The 17,322-nt window shown below is 41.1% G+C and overlaps 1 protein-coding gene across 2 annotated transcripts in view; it reads right to left on the bottom strand.

Moving 5' to 3' along the window:
- Window positions 1-17,322, bottom strand: part of NCOA7 (nuclear receptor coactivator 7) — a 144,789-nt gene that overhangs the window by 98,542 nt on the left and 28,925 nt on the right. For both annotated transcript variants that reach the window (XM_038395949.2, XM_038395950.2), the window contains exon 2: window positions 8,259-8,389. In XM_038395949.2, the coding sequence (XP_038251877.1) occupies window positions 8,259-8,308 (50 nt within the window). In that variant the 5' untranslated portion in view covers window positions 8,309-8,389. The remainder of the gene's footprint in view (window positions 1-8,258; window positions 8,390-17,322) is intronic.

Genomic DNA, 17,322 nt, shown 5'->3' with positions numbered 1-17,322 from the left:
CTTAATTATTATTATTTTAATCATTCATAATTACACAAGTATAAAAATCAAATTTTAAGACATTAGCCAATCACTAATTAGTGGCTGGGGGGCTAAGGAAAAAAAAACCAACCTTCCTCCATGGGCATGCTATTGCATAATTGTTCATTACAGGAGTTTTAAGCCTTACACTGAAACATCTGGCATGGGCTACTGTCAGAAACAGGATACCACACGAGATGGACCAATGGCAATTCCTAGCGAAGGGTGTGTGAAATTTTTAGGACAGCAAATTTACTGGCAAGGGATAATATTTTTGGTCCACAGGAAGTATTTCAGTTTCCTGCCGAAACAGGTTATTCTTGCAGGCACATAATTTACTGCTGAAGACCAAGCTGGTCCAGGGCCAGGGGTCCAGGTTCCCTGAATCTGTGTTTTCATCACCTGCCCTCACATGGAGCTTTGTCCTGAAGGAGGCAGCTTTAAGTTCCATAGACGCACCTGTGAAAGCTGCAATGAGGGGGTGCTGAACCAACACATCCCCCAGGTACTTTGGCTATGCCTCCTCCATTGCCAGCACTGCCCAGTTTGAGGGTTGGGGTAGTGGATTGCAGTTACCACCATAACTTTCACTACTTCAACCTGGCAGACCTTCCACTGTTGGGGACACTTACTAAGGGCCTATTCCAGCTTCTGCCACAATTCCCATATTAGTAAACCAACTACAACAGGCCAGAGGTACATAATAATATTCCCAATTTAAAAGTGGTGTAAACGAGGCAGGGATCTTAACAGTCTTGCCCAAGACCGCAGATGGAATTAGACAGGGGAATAAAATTCAGGCGTTCTTGATCCCAATGCCTGCATTCAGACCTTACCTCTCTTCCAGAGCTGAGTTATTTGTCCTTTTCCAGTTTTTTTGATGCATTCTCTGTTGGGTGAGATTTACAGGCATATTGCCCTGCTTGTCAGGAACACAGAGTCACAAAGATTTCCTGAGGAGACACTCCTAGATACATTGTGCGAAGTTTCTTTCTTTTATTTCTTTTTGGCTGTGCAATCACTTCCCAACTCTACTAACTGAAATATCTTGTTGATACTGACTTCTAAAAAACTAACCATAATTCAAACACTGGCAGGCTTGCTACCAGCACTTAAAGACAATTGCTTTCTTCCTTAAAAAAAGGAATGTGGAAAAAAAGGCAGCAGGGAGGCTGCAGTGTCATTTTAAAGGAGAACTGTGAAGAAAAAAGTTATTTACTACTCCATTATCATGTGCAAAAATGGCCTTAAAGATTTTATTCCAAAACAAGAGATCTTTCCATCTGCTTGTTTTATTGGATTAAAAAAAATATCAGGTATGGATTTCCTTCTTTTTCCCCATATTCTATTGGCATTCTCTAGCAGCCTGAAAATGACCAGAGACTGAAGCCTGAGCTGCAGTGATTCAAGTCCCCAGCTGAGGGGAGATAAAAATCTTGAGTTAATTTAATTTACTATGGGAGCACAGGAAAGTTTGTTTAAGGTCAACATTCCCCCCCCCCCCCACACACACACACACTCCCCTCCCCTTTCAATAGAATGCCAGGGGAGCTGCAGCTCAAGTTTTAGGGTCCTGAAATGTCACATTCACAGTCTCCTAAAGTTTGCAAAGTCCTCCAGGGAAAAAAAAGGGAAGTCAGGACCTGATCATTCTAATGTGTGAAGAAAACCCAAACAAACACAGAACTTGATGTTGATTTTATACAGGGGAGAAAGTAAGGCAGTACGGGCCTATACAATGTACCAGTAAAAAGTGGTCGCCTGTATCAGCCCGTACCGCAGACTCTAAAGCACTGCCACAGCAAAAGGACCCAGCTTAGAGCACTGCCGCAGCAGCACTTTAACGTCCCTGCCCCTTTTGCCCCCACCCAGGCCGCTGACTGCCAGAGCCCCAGGCCCTTTAAATCGCTGCTGGAGCCCTGGGTGGCATGGGAGAGCTGGCTGGGGGACGCTGACCCCCCCAGCCCCGCCCCTTCTGCCCGAGGCCCACCCCTTCCGGGGGGGGCAAAGCTGCCCCCCCCACATCCAGTAAGAGAGAAATTTTATTTTTACCCCTGATTTTATATATCACAAAGAGCAGTAAAGGATATACATGATTTTGGGATTTGGCTTGGTTTACAATTCAGTCTTCATGCCTCTTCTTATTAGGTTGCCATCATAGCACTACCAAAGCTTGTATTCCCCTGAAATATTGTTAGATAAATTGTGGCTTCCCAAACATTTGATTGAATGAGAGGCTAACAAAAAAAAATGAAACAAGCCAAAACAAAAACAAACAAAAAAATCCCCTACCACAATTCTGTACTACTGAATGTTTGTTTATTAAGTTGCCATTTCTCAATGCTAGGATTTAAACAGCTTCATCTTGAACTTAAATTTCATGGAGGTCAACAGAATTGTTTGTGGGGTTCCCTACTGCAATTTGGCTGCACCTAGTTTTCTGTAAGGTGAAGTTAACAGGGCAATAGTACACTGGGAAGGCTATTTTCAAAACTGAAAAAATAAAACTGCAATATTTTAAAATTAAAATCTTAGATTCTGCAGAGTACAGAAAGAGCCTAAAACTGAGGAATCAAACAACCCTATTGTTTTCTGCTGCCCTCCCTTACATCTTGATGGCTCTTAAGATGTAATGCTATTTAACTATCCCAATGACAGGATCAGTTAAATTGTGCAATATTACATAACCTTAAAGATCTCCAGGGACAACTCTGAGACCCTTCCTATGGTGGAGGAAAATGAAGACATAATATATTATGACTACTATAGCACCAACTCTTATCAGAACTGTACAGACTTCTGCATCAAAGCTGCATTATGTACACTGTTTACACACTAAAGGAGAGACAAGTTCAGTTTTTCCTAATGCTTTCTTTTTAAAGGCAGATAAAAGTCACCAAAGGTCCCCCTTAGAAAGGCAAATAGAAGGTCATTGTATGCTTACTGCATAACAAGTTAGTACTGTACATATCTTTCAAGATAAACAATTAGTGAAAATCAGCTATGAAATTTCTAATGTACCATAGTATGTTTTGAAATTAAGTAGTCAAACACTTTTTGCTCTGTATGTTTATAATGGTGCCGCAACAGAATTCAAAACACTCTTCATTCTAATTTTCTCCCTTCTTCCCTTTGCTAAAATCTCCTTACACTAAATACACTGAACCATTCCCTAGTCTCTCTTCCTTCACTCCCTTCTCACTGTGCATGGTCACTAGACATATAGCACTGAGAATCTCTTCTCTTCCAGAAAATGGCCCAAATTACCCAAATAAATACTCCCACTATCCCCACATCTAGTAACAATGTTTGTTTGCACTCCTATAAGGTACCTACTCAGTGAAGGCACAGATATCAGTATAAACTCACTAAGACTGCACAAATCAGTTGCTGCTTGGACTGCCCTGAAGAAAAACATGTATGTTGGGAACGTAGTCCTATGACTGATTGCACAAGTAGTGCTTAGCTAGTTCTTATACACACTTTTATCCTGTTTTACACAAAGGATATCACAGAACTGCAAAGAGCTCCATGCTGATAATGTAAAACCTCACCGACGGTTCAGAAATCAGAAGGACACAGTTCCCAAGTTAAGTGCTGCCTCAAAACCTCATAAAACCTTCACATTCCAAACCCACTTCCATAACAGATTTTTTATGCAATAATTAGATAACTGCAAACTGTCACACTTTTTAGATTTACACATACAATAAAAGCTATTCTTAATAAATGCAACAGCAATATGATGTGAGCAATGAACTGCAGATACCACCTATCCACACTAGAGGATCTTCTCAGTTTAGCAAAGCCCCTTACAAAAATAAGAATTTCTTATACTGCTGTTTCTGCAGGTCTAGACATTCTTCAATGTCTGAAAGCTAAAGCCATTGTGAAAGGGATTCAAAATATGAAAATTATATTTCATTAAAAGAACACCCTAAAAAGTTATATAAAACTTTATATAATTACATAAAAGCTCTGGAGCTATGTACTGATATAAGGCATGCGAGCTATCATTGACATTTCTGCTCCCCACAATATCACAAAGGTCTAAGTCCCAGATGTTCCTTTCTGGTACCGACCTAACCCCCGGTTTAGACAGCGCTAAAACATATAGCCACCGTCTCTTGGGGAGATGGCGTACCTACGCTAACGGAAGAAGCCTGTCAAGTGTAGACGTGTCCTTAGCATCCAGAGCTTTATCCACAACTACATAGAGAAATCTTCAGTTATAGGACAGATTATATGGGTTATAAATATTCATAAATCTGAACAAATTATATATCTTTAGTCATTTTTTTGAGAATGAAACTTCTTTGGCATACATGCCATTGGTCATGATAACGGGACTAAAATATAATCCTGTTTATAGTCTGAATAGCAGGATACTGAGCTAACATTTACATCCCTGTAAGATGATCTAAACCATTTTCGTTATGTAAATAAAATGATATAAGACAATATTTCCCCCACAGTAATTTATAAAATTCCAATTTCTGCTGTATGTTGGCTTTGAGATGATTCATACTGCAAGGATAAACAGCCTAGTCACTATGCCTTAACAATAGGTGGAAACTTTCCATTCTGAAAACACATAAAAGACTGGGGACAAGCAGTTGATAAAAAATACCCAAGCATGATATACCTGTGTAGATGCATTCTATACAGCAAGTTTCTGACCTCTTCCAAGCAAAGGTGTTGATGCTAGAGGATGAATGTGAAAATCTAACCACTGATTTAATATTTCTCAAATATTTTAATTATACTGTCAGATATTATTATAAAACAAAACTATCTAAATAATCAACTCCTTCTTTACTTACAGATTCACAGATTCCAAGGCCAGAAGTGACCATTGTAATCATTTAATCTGGATACCACGGGCCACAGAACTTCCCCAAAATAATTCCTTTTGAATTAAGCCGATCTTTTAGAAAAATATCTAAACTTGATTTTAAAATTACCAGTGACAGAGAATCCACCATGACCTTTGGTAAATTCTTCTAATGGTTAATTACCCTTACTGTTAAAAATTTTACCTTATTTCCAGTCTGAATTTGTCTAGTTTCAACTTCCAGCCATTGGATTGTGTAATACCTTTCTCTGCTAGATTGATGAGCCTTTTATCAAATATTTTGTTCCCCATGCAGGTATAGACTGTGATCAAGTCACCCCTTAAACTTTTCTTTGTTAAACTAAATAGATTGAGCTCCTTTATCACTGTAACTAAGGCTAAGATTTTGTCATGGATATTTTTACTCAAAATCATGGACAGGTCATGGGCAATAAAGAAAAATTCACGGAAGCCCGTGACCTGTCTCTGACTTTTACTAAAAATATCCATGATAAAATGAGAAGGGTCTGGGCAGCTGTGGGGTGGCTGAGAGCTCTGGGTCCCCCACCACCCATGGGGGCTCAGAGCTCCAGGTCCCCCGTCCCTCCATGGTGGCTGCAGGGTCCCCCTCCCATCGCCAATGGTGGGGAGTTGCGGGGATCACCCTGCCACTGTTGCCGCCACGCCCGGGGACTGCAAGGGTCCCCCTGCCCTGCTGGCCAGGGAGCTGCGGCAGTCCCCCGTCGCCCGCGAGGAACCCGTCGCTCACAGAAGCCAGGAGCTGCAGGGTACCCCTCTGCCCATGGTGGTTGGGAGCTGCGGTGTACCCTCGCTGCCCATGGTGGCTCAGAGCTTGGGGGCCAGCTGCCTCAGGGATATCTCACAGCTGCCTGCCCTGGGGGAAGCGGCGAAACCCTGAAGCTCCCAGCTACAGGGGCTGAAGTCATGGAAGTCTTTGGAAGGCACGGATTCCGTGATTTCTGCAACCTCCATGACAAAATCATAGCCTTAACTATAAGGCATGTTTTCTAATGCAGTAAAAGCTGTTTTATCCAGCACTTCACCAACTGGAAAGCTCTATAAACTGGCATTTCTGATCTTCATTGAAATTCCGGTTTATAGTCCAGTTGGCACGGGGCCAGCAGCGGGTTGGGAGGGGGTGCAGTGCACGGGCTCTGGGACGGAGTTTGGGTGCAGGAGGGGGCTTGGGGCATGGGAGGGTGTGCGGGGTGCTTGATTCAGGGATCACTCACCTGGGGCAGCTCCCTGCAAGTGGCTACCTGTCCCAGCTGCTCCTAAGGGGAGGTCCGGCAGGCAGCTCTGCGCACTGCCCCTGCCCTGCCTTGAGTGCTAGCTCCGCAGCTCCCATTGGCTGAGAATCGCAGCCAATGGGAGCTGCGGGGGCGGCGCCTGTGGGCGGAGGCAGTGCACAGAGTCACCTGCCACGCCTAATGAATCCCAAATCATTTTGATCCTTATCCTGGTTTAAGAACCCCTGTGTGGACTCTCTTATTTTGGTTGAAGAGTGGCTTATTTCAGCATCGTTTACACCAAGTCCGCAATCAATTTAAGCTATTTCTTAAGGCCTAACTTACAACTGCCATTTCTTGTCAATCTTCTCCAAGTAGTCCTCAGTGTCACCCTTCCTCTTAGTACAGGAATAGAACTTGTAAGTCCCTGCACAGCCATCCCATGCATCAACCAGGATATGGAAGAATAGAAGCTAGTGTAACTAGTACCCTAATAATCACTCCCTCTTGCAAACAAAGAGGATTTTGTATGTGGAACACATAAAGCCTTCATTAATTTAAGGGGTCCTGAGAGTACTTCCAGACTTTGGAAAAGGGAGAAGAGAACTACTGCCATAGTCACCACTCAGAAACTTTTCAAAGCTGAAGCTCTGAAATTATCACTACTATGAACTTCCATATGACTATTACTTCTACATTCCATCTCACATTAACCTTAGGTTTTGGCTAAACAGGAACAAAAAATTGTTGCACCCCTTTTCCCACCCCTGCTATTAGGGAGGGGACCTACTTTATTACAAGTCCACAAAACACCTAATGCAGTTTTTGGTGTAGTTGGTTAACAATTAGGGTTGGCAGAATTTGATTTTTATTTTTTTATAATTTCAACAGATAAGGTCAATGTTTCTTTTTAAGTAATTTTTTTTATTTTTACTGATTTAAAATTGCACCAAATTATGCGTTTAAGCATTTGTTCCTGATTTTTATTCATTTAAATTTTCAGAGTTACGGGAAATTATCAGAAGTCAGACAATAATTATTTAATATCAGTAGATGCTGAGATTCAAAAAAGGTAAAACTTTATAGACATTAAAACACAAACCGTCAACAGCCAATGTCAAAATATACCAGGTAAATATCCCTAAATCAAACTCTAATAAGTTCTCAGGCAGCACTTTTCTTACTATACCTATCTGTAAATTTTGATTATTATTGACAGAAATATTTTTTCATCAGTTTCTATACAGTGAAACAGATGTTTACTGATAACAATCTACCGTAATCCTTCCAAGCCGAACAATAATTAAGTACAGACTGGAAAGGGAAAGTGGAAAAGCACCTCTGTGCTGGATTTTCCTTCCCAGTAATGTTACAGCAGCTATTTTTATATCTCTGTTTGAAAGCAGAGTGAAGAATTTTACTCTTATATTTTTCAAACAGACTAACTGAGCTTTGGCATTTTTTCTCCCATACAGCTCATCATGGATAACTATTTATAAAATGTTTATTATATTAACAAAGAATTATTTTCCCAGCAACTCATTTTTATCCTTAAAAAACACTTGCCATGGCTCCAAGATAATAAAAGTAGTTGGCAAAAATATAATGTCTTTATAAATAGTAATATAATCTAACTATTAGAGTAGTTTATAAGTATTAACATAGAACATTATCTCATCTTTCAAATTATTAGGGTGATGGTCTCCCATGATTTATCTACCTTCCCCTATGAGAACGTACTGCTGAATTGTGGTCTCTTTAAGAATCTGAAGTTAACAAACTTCTGTTGTGTTGCAGATTTATAGTCACTGCAGCTTTATCCAGTTCACCTTAAACAGGAGCCAGGCAAATTGCTAATATGAGATTCAGAGCATACTGCAACTAAGTTCAGTAACAGCTCTGTACTGTAAGTAACATTTATAACTGGTATTGCAGCGCTGCCTCCGTTACCCAGAAACAGCAGGAAAAGGACAACAAATCATTCCTCAAACTCAAGGAGGGAAATGCAGATAGAAAATCCAGCTTCCACTGAGGCACCTGTGGATTCATAATTCACTAGATTATAATTTTAAAATAGTGAAAAACAAGCCTATTAGCAATGGCAAAGTCCATAGGTACGTTTTATCAGCACTGAACTAATTATGCACACTTACCGGGCAAAATAGCCTTGTCTTCGCTCCTTCTTCTCCTCCTTAGCCTCCATGGTATACAGTGGAAAGTGCCAAGTGAGCGTTTGGGGTTTGTTGCTCTTTTTCGCAGTGCCTCATACCCATGTATAGTCCCCCTGTATTTATCATTTAAAAACAAAAAAGAAGTTCATAAATCAAAATGTCAATAACTTCTGCAGCAATTTACAGTGCAGCGATAACATACATAGCCCCATGGCAAATGGCAGTAAACTTTAACCAGTGAAAACATGTCACATGATACAGACCTATTGTACCAAAAAACACAAAACAATGAATATGGTTGGGCAAGTCACTGCAGAAAAATTATATCTGAGATTTGTTTGTTTTTGTTTTTTAATGAGGGAGAATCGGAGGGAATCTGAAGAGATTTTGATATGAAAATCAGTGACAGCATTTACAGTGGCATACTACAGGGGATTAATTCAAAGCGCTGTAACAAAGTCTTAACAGCTTGTAAATATTTTATCCTTTACAGATTTGTAAATTGGTTGTATATACCAAAAAAGCCCACCCTTCTTTTGTTTCCCAGTTGTGACCATAATGATCGCAAACTGCCAAGATAGCCTATAATACGAGAAACAAAAATCTGAAATAATAATTTAAATTGCATTTACTGAAAAATGCTGACAAAAGTAACAAACCAAAAAGTTTGAGTAGGGGCCCACTGACAATTCAACTTGAAATAATAAAAAGCAATCTGTTTTCTCTATAACAGCACAGGTATTTTTTTCATGCCTCATTAAACCAATATGGAAAATCACAAATAAAGATTGTACAGGTTGAACCTCTGTAGTCCAGCACCCTCGGGACCCAACTGGTGCCAAACCAAAGAATTTGATGAACCACATGAGGTCAATGCAGAGTTTCAGTGCGTCTCCATAGGCATGGGAAGTAGGGATATGGGAGGTGCTGCAGCACCCCTAGGCTTTGCGCCCAGCATAGCCCTCACTCAGGGGTGCTGCTGCCACCGGGGTCCTGGCCACCGGCCCCGTCTGGGGGCTCCGATGACAGCCCCAGTCCCAGCTGCTAGCCCCTCACCCGGGGTCCCAGCTGCTGGCCCCAGGTCCTCATCCTCCCTCCTGGAGCTTGAACACCACAACTCAGCTGTTCACAGCGTTCCGAAAGCACTGGGAAGAAGGAGGAGGAGTTGGGGCCACCAGCATGAAAAGGCGCGGGGGGCAAGGGGGCAGAGGGGACAGCTTGGCACTGGTGGATGCTCCACACCCACTGATTCTTCCCCGTGGGTGCTCCAGCCCCAGAGCACCCATGGAGTCGGCGCCTATGCCAGACCATGGATGTTGCCGGACCAGGGAGTGCAGGATTAGAGAGATTCAACCTATACACTGCTTGCAGATGAATTGTAGCCACCTTGAACAAAGAACCAGTGACTTTTCTGGGCTGTATGAGAAATGAAAAATACACCTAAAGAAGGTCAAGATAACATCCAAAGTTTTAAACTACTGCAGATTAGCATATCAGTTTTGGCTAGATATCTGTTTATGGCATTATGCATTGGAATCACAGCTTCTTTACACAATGCAGGACCAAGGCCCTTTTAAGCCAGAGGGTAGGATTTTCAAATGGGCTCTGCACTAGAGCTGGGCAAAATATTAATTGGAGCAGGGACTCGAACACAGGTGTCTTCCCCTCCCCCTAACTGCCAGGCTATAGTATAGAGTCATTCTCAATGAATATTTAATTTACACAAAATGGAACTGCTTCTACAAAAGAGGTTCAGAGACACCTATCCCAGATGAGCCAACAAATAGCTTGGTGGTTAGGGCATTCCCCTGTGACGTGGGAGGCCTGGATTTAAATCCCTGTTCCAGACTTGGAATGTGAACCTGTGTCTAAGCTCTTAGATACGGGGGAGGCCATACACTGCTACTCAGCACTGGTCTAAAGCTGCTCCCGCTGAAATTAATGATAGGCCAATGCCATGCGCTTTTGAAAATCCCCATCAAAGCGTCTCTGGAGCAACTCTTTTTCCAAGAGGCTATTCTGTTGGACCTGCACTCACTTTCCCACACAAAAATACACAGATGGAAGCAGTAATTTAATTGAGAGTAACTTTCCCGCAGTAGATTAGATTTTAAGGCCAGAAGGGACCATTAGATCATCTAAGTAGTCTGATTTCCTGTATAACACAGGCTGCAAAATATCATCCAGTTACTCCTGCATTGAGCCCAATAACTTGGGTTTAGCTAAAGCACATCTTCTATCAAGAGATGGAGAATTCACCACTCCCTTTAATAATGAGAGACATACAAATGATTTGCCATGTAAGCAACAGAAAATTTATCCCTTAGCATAATCTGTTCCCACAGTTTTGTTTCTGCATTAAAAATCACACTCTTCAAACTAGCAGGCATCTATCAAAGTAAATGTATCCAAAAGAGGTCAACTTGACTGAAATACCAAAGAAGAAGATATTTGGTAGCTTGTAATATTATATTCTATCAAAATATTTGGCATAATTTTCCCATCCCCATATAATGAGCACTGAACATCACCAACCCATGTTCCTCAACAAGTACTGCATCAAAATGCACTTTCTATTCTTACAAACTCTTTGTGGTTAACTGAACATATTCCAAATTAAAATCTTCTTTCTATACAGTTATCTTATTCAGTGGTCATCACTGCAGTCTGCTAACAGCAATCATTATAAATCCTAAATTGAATTAGCTAGATTAGACAGATTTACCATTTTAAAAAATGCTGAAAAATCCCAATCAAAAGTGTTCCGCAAACTAAAATGTTGCAAAGTCTTCATAGGATACTAGGATCTATGTAACAGTAGCATGGGAAAAACCCCATAACATGCCATTCTGTCCCAGATACTTATGGCCCAATTATGCAAGATGCCGAGTGCCTCCTGAAAAATTAAGAGCACCCTTGCATCCAGCCACTTTGGGAGGCCCTGAACAGCTTTCAGAATTAAGTCCTAAATACTTAGAAGTTTAAATGTAAGGAAATAACAGCCCTTTTTTTTGCTTGTGCTATATTTAGAGTCAAGCCTGCACTTGGAGGTCAAGTACCATCTATCTAGTAAATTTCAAAACATTCAAGTGAAAAAGGAGCCTCTTCTTCTCTAACTTTGACTATACAACAGATAGTAAAAACAATTATATTCTGTGCAGTGTCACATAGCAAAGCTACGCATGAGACTGCAAGTCCTGAGGCTACAATTTGCTTCCCATTTCAGCTCTGTACAACACAAACAAAAACAGCAGAGTGTAACCCTTCAGGCAACTTCAAAATCAAGACTAAATACAATAAAAGTGCAGTATTCTATTCAGGATAAATGGACTACCCTGAAAATGGGAACATAACATATAACATGGAGATGATGTAAGGGCATTCAGATAAAATTGAGGAATTCTTAAAAGAAAAGAAAAGTGTCTGTTATTTTTTGTCTTATTGTACTGAGAGGGAAATAATGAGCTCATCTCAAGCATTGTTAAGAATTGCCCCGATCAGTGAAAGTTCACATATAACTGACGTCATATTGTTTAAGTTCTTCTTCTATTGTTTTGTTTAGTTTTAAATCTTAGCTCACTTTCTCAGAAAGAAATTTGAATAATTGAGTAAAAAAATAGAAAAAAAATACTAATGCATCATAAAGGTATGTTGTAAGGTTAAAATTTGTACTTAACAAAAATTCCTTCTTAATGTTACTATAGAAACAGAGTTTTTAAACTCTATTTTAAAAATATTTTTTACAAATCCAATTTAGTTCTTACCATTTATGTTTGGAGTTTTTGCGCTTCACTTGAACAAGGAAAACAAAGTAGGCGAGAGGTTCTGAAACTTTTTCATAGCACAATAGCGATATTGTCTCATGGACCATCTCCTATCATGACCACATAGCACCCTACAGTAATTACTACCAAAAAACAATAGTTGGAAAAGAAAAGCTTCAATTTCTGGTTCTCATGCACTAGTTCAAAGCTGCAATGCTTTGGTTACAAACACTATAGAGGAATTTTAGTGCTAAATAATACAAATTTTTACTTGAAATTTAAAAACATCTGAAAATTCTTTAATAAATTTTTATAACTTTTGTTAAATAAAGAAACCCAATATTTTCCACTCTAATGGATAGTGTCCCTTCAATACTGTCAGAAAAGAGATTAGATTAATTTAGGTTAGGACAGATATTTAAAAATCCACCTCTTGTAGTAACCTTTTTTGTACTACAGTTTAGGATTGGATCATGAAGCTTCTATGGAGGTCCAAAGATAATATTTTTATTAGGGAGAAAGAAACTCAGATTCTCAAATACTGCCAGCATGGCCTAGGCTCAAAAACACAAGCATGAGAGAGCTGAATTTGTCTTTATAGGTATTTCAGATTCAGTGTTATTTCCTACTAAAATGTACTTTTCAATAGATGGGAGAAAATTTCTATTTAATGACTCTGATGATGCTACGGCTTTTTTGCTTTTTGTTTTTTTTTCTTTTGTTTTTTGGACACAATTTTGTAAAGAGGGAAGATCTGGCTGAATGACATACACTTGATCTCAAGATGAATTATTGCTAAACTCCATGTTGAGAACAATTAAATCAGTGTTAAATAATATAGCCAAATAAAATATAAACCAATATGAAATATTTAAAACTATACTATAAATTTGGGTTAGTTATGTGTTTAGCCTTCTTGCTTTCAATTTATTTTCTTAATATCTAAGTAGTCCTCCAATCCCTTTTCATCGACAACTTTTAACTGAGTCTCAGGGACTCTTATTTTCTTCCTTCTTTTAACCTTTCAGTCTATCAAGATGAACTAATTGATTTTAAACAACAAATTAATTAAACATTAAGAAGGTTATTTGTGTTCCAAGTCATTTGTTTTCTTTAAAGAAATCTGTTTGGTGCACACAAGTGTAACAACCTATAATCACTTTTTGATTGGCTCTGCAGCAGTAGTTCTCAAGCATCAAGTACTATTTCTCTGAGCTGTGCATGTTGCTAATGATATATTCAACAATATGAGTATGCAGATGAGCATGAATCAGATTCTGGTATTTTAATATAAACCAAAAGGGGTACTCCTCAATAGTGTTGTAAGTGCTGGTGGATCACAGGGGCCGTTTCACCAACATCAACGTGGGATGGTCAGGAAAGGTGCATGACGCGCACACCTTTCGGAACACAGGTCTGTTCAGAAAGATGCAAGCAGGGACTTTCTTTCCAGACTGCCAAACAACCACTGATGCTGTCAAAATGCCAATCGTGGATCTGGGAGATCTAGCCTACCGCTTGCTCCCATGGCTCATGAAGCCTATACTGGCATCCTGGACAGCAGTAAGGACCAGTTCAACCATAGACTGATTAAGTGCAGAATGGTGGTGGAATGTACCTTTGGACGTTTAAAGGATACTGGCATTGTTTGCTTTTTAGGTTAGACCTCAGTGAAAGCAATATCCCCATTGCTATTGATGCCTGCTGTGTGCTCCATAATCTCTGTGAAACAAAGGGAGAAAAGTTTCCACTGGGATGGAGGGTTGAGGCAGATCACCTGTTAGCCAATTTTGAGCAGCCAGACATCAGGGCAATAAGAAGAGCACATCAAGGAGCTCTGCGTCTCTCGGAGGCTTTGAAAACCAGTTTTAACAATAAGCCAGAATAATGTGACCCTTATCTATGTTGTTCCTTACCAAACTGTCCCCTCCATTGCATTTCCTCCCCTGTAAACTCCACCCCCACCAACCACCGTGTTGAATGAATAAAGAGTCTTTTCTCCTCAATCCGTAACGTTTTATTATGCACACAAACACACAGAGACAGCAAAGAAAAGTAAGATAACCTTGGGCAAAGGGCTGATAACTCGGGGGGGGGGGGGAGAAACAAAGAAAGTTTGCTTATAGGTGCACTGCAATAACAATCAAAGGTGTGGGAATGGGCAACTTCTGGTCCTTGTAACCTCCCCTGGTGTTGAGTGCAAGGGATACCTGCTGACTTTTCCCTCACTCTCCCATCTCATAGGATGTTTAAGGGAGGAGGATGTAGAACTGGGCGATGAGGGCAGCAGGTTCAATATAGGCTGCAGAGGGACTCTAGCATCCAGCTGCCTTTCTTGTCTCAACATGTCTGATTGCTCCTTCATAATCTGCAGCATCCCTTTCTGTGTGCCATGCTCCTGTTCCCTGCATGGTCTCCTGTCCTCCCTGTCCATGTCCAGCTTCTCAAACAGTGTAATCCTCCATGCTCCGAGCTCCTTCTTGTCACTCTCAGAGGCACGCATTAACTCATTGAACATGTCCTCCAGAGTCTTCTTTTTCTGCCTTCTAATCTAGGAAAGTCTCTGTCCCAGTGTGGAGGATGCGCCAACAGACAAGGTTTCAGCTGCAAGGAATCCAAAGCAAAACGGTAGCACTGACAGTGCATACGTTGTTTCTGGTGCAAGGTTAATTTTTTTTAATTAAAAAAACACCCCTCAATATATTTCACTGCAAGCCACAATGTAATCACAACCGCTGACTATTTCAAGAGTCTGTTTGCTGCTCCAGCCATGGTAAGGCCACGAGGCATGGGTGAGAGGTCTTGTGCTGTTGCATTTGTGAAGACATCCTTGGGATCACAGGTTGGAACTTGAGAAAAGCCCCCTTTCCCCTAGCAAGCTGGATGGTGCTTGAGGACAGGCCCCAGTGTAAAGCCTCCCCCCAATAGATTGTTTTTTACAAAAGCAGCACCAAGTTGGGGGGGGGAGTGACGGCTTCCTGTTTGTCTCTCCCCGCCCCCCCCCCTTTTTGTTTTTAATACAATGCTGCTTGTAATACATGGTGATCCCTTCCAACCACAACCATGGCATGTTTGGGAAAGCGTGGTTGTGTGACCCAGATTTCACCAAACAGGGGGCAGATTACTTGTTGAAGTGTTTGCAGTTTAAGGGCTAGCACTGAAAACTTCCCGTTTCCCCTAGGTGACCCTATGTGATATCACTCTCCTGAGGGTAACAGAGGCAGCAAGAGAGCAGATTCTGCAAGTGTCTGGGTACAGCCCTGGTCCTTATGCTGCAATGATGCCAACAGAGTTAATACTGGAGTGGCACGAGAAAGTGTCCTACCAGGATGAAATAAGGCAGCCCTTTCAAGAAACCTTTTGCAAAGGATTGCAGAGTACCTCCATGAAAGCTTCCTAGAGATCTCCATGGAGGATTCCCAGGCCATCCCTGTGCACATAAACAGTCTTTTTTTGGAGAGCACCCTCTGCATAGCTGGAGTGGCCACCAATACCCTCTACATCTACTTTCTTCTTCAGATTAAACATAAAAAATCATAGCATGTAACCCCTACAGTTTGAATGGAAATGTGTACTCACCAGAGGCACCTTCCCCAGCATCACATTCCGCTGCCAACTGCTCCTTTGAAGGAATGGGCGCCAGAGTTAAAAACAATTCTTGGCTTGCCACGTATTCTCCTCCTCAACAATGTCCTCCTCATTGTTGCTCGAGATCTCCCGGGGCTCCTGCGAGGTATCCATGGAGAATTTTGGGGTAGTGGTGGGGTCACCGCCGAGAATCACATGCAGTTCCTCATAAAAGCAGCAGGATTATGGGGCAAAACCAGAATGACCGTTCACCTCACTTGTCTTCTGGTACACTTGCCAAAGCTCCTTTATTTTCACGTGGCACTGCTGTATGTCTCTGGTTTAGCCCTTTTTCCCCCATTATGCCCCATGCAATCTTGGCATAAATGTAAGCATTTCATCTGCTGGATCAGAGCTCTGCCTGCACAGACTCTTCTCCCAACAAAGCAATAAGATCCACCACCTCCTGTGTACTTCATGCTGGAGCACATCTGCGGCCTTGAGTCTCCAAGATCAGCTGTGCTGGTGAGCTCGCCACGCAGAACAAACAGAAAATGCAAATTCAATAGTTCCTGGGGCTTTAACAAGGGAGCAGCTGTTTCTTGTGTACCTGGCTGACATGCAGTGGAGTTGAAAGTGCTTTCCAGAGCGGTCACAGTGGAGCACTGTGGGACACAGTGGAGGCCAACTGATTTGAATTACACAACACAGTGTCTACACTATCCCCATGTCGACTCAAGCGCTATGCCTCTCGCAGAGGTGGAGTACAGAAGTCAATTTTACAGGCCACTTAGGTCAGTGGAAGAGATTCAGTAGTGTAGACACTCATTATTAGATCGATTTAATGCGGTTTATGTCAACCTAAGTTTGTAGTGGACCAGGCCTAACCCACACAAGAGCTAGCACTTTTCTCTCGTCCACGTCCCACATTACTGTAATATGTACATGCTTTACAATCTTTGTTGCATGTTTCCTGACAAAATTCTTGAGAGGTAAGGAAGTGCTATTATTTCCTTAAACCTGAAAACTAAATGACTTGCTAATGTCATACAGGAAGTCTATGGCAAAGCAGGAAATTGAACCCAGGTCTCCAAAGTCCCAGCTTAGCATGCTAACCACTGGAACATCCTTCTTTCTCTAGGTTCTCCAATAAACAATGGAAGACATAGCAAGTCTGAGCCTATATTTCAACAGCTTTCTGAATTGCTAGCACAGAATAACCACTATATTATTAACTGGAGGATAGATACATTTGATTGCTTCCTATTATTGTTAGGAGGCCTGAATCAGGACTCTACTGTATTAGTTATTGCACACACATGTAACATAGAAGAGAGATTCCCTGCTCCAAAGAGCTTACAGTCTAAACAAATGGTTCTGTTTGAATCTGCTTCCTTGGAGAGGACTATATTTGAAATGTAAGAAAACATGCAGGATTTTATATGTTTCAATGCAATTTGACACATTAGGACACATTGATAGCAGCAAGAATATTGCCAATAAAACAGCCAGAAAATAGGTAGCAGAAAGGACTCAACATTATAAAAATGTAGCAGTAATGTTTGTGGGTGGTTGGGGGGGGGTTCTTAAAGAAAAATTATATACAGCATTTTGAAAATGATCTTGAAATATGGATCAGAGTGAAAAAGGGACGAGTTCAGCAAGCTAGAGCAATGCAAGTAAAGAGTAAATACTTCCACCATTTTACTACTTAG

Source organism: Dermochelys coriacea, chromosome 3 (assembly GCF_009764565.3).
Source record: "Dermochelys coriacea isolate rDerCor1 chromosome 3, rDerCor1.pri.v4, whole genome shotgun sequence".
In the NCBI taxonomy this organism is placed as follows: domain Eukaryota; kingdom Metazoa; phylum Chordata; order Testudines; family Dermochelyidae; genus Dermochelys; species Dermochelys coriacea.
Note: the sequence above shows the minus strand (reverse complement) of the source record. Positions and strands in the feature narration are given on the sequence as shown.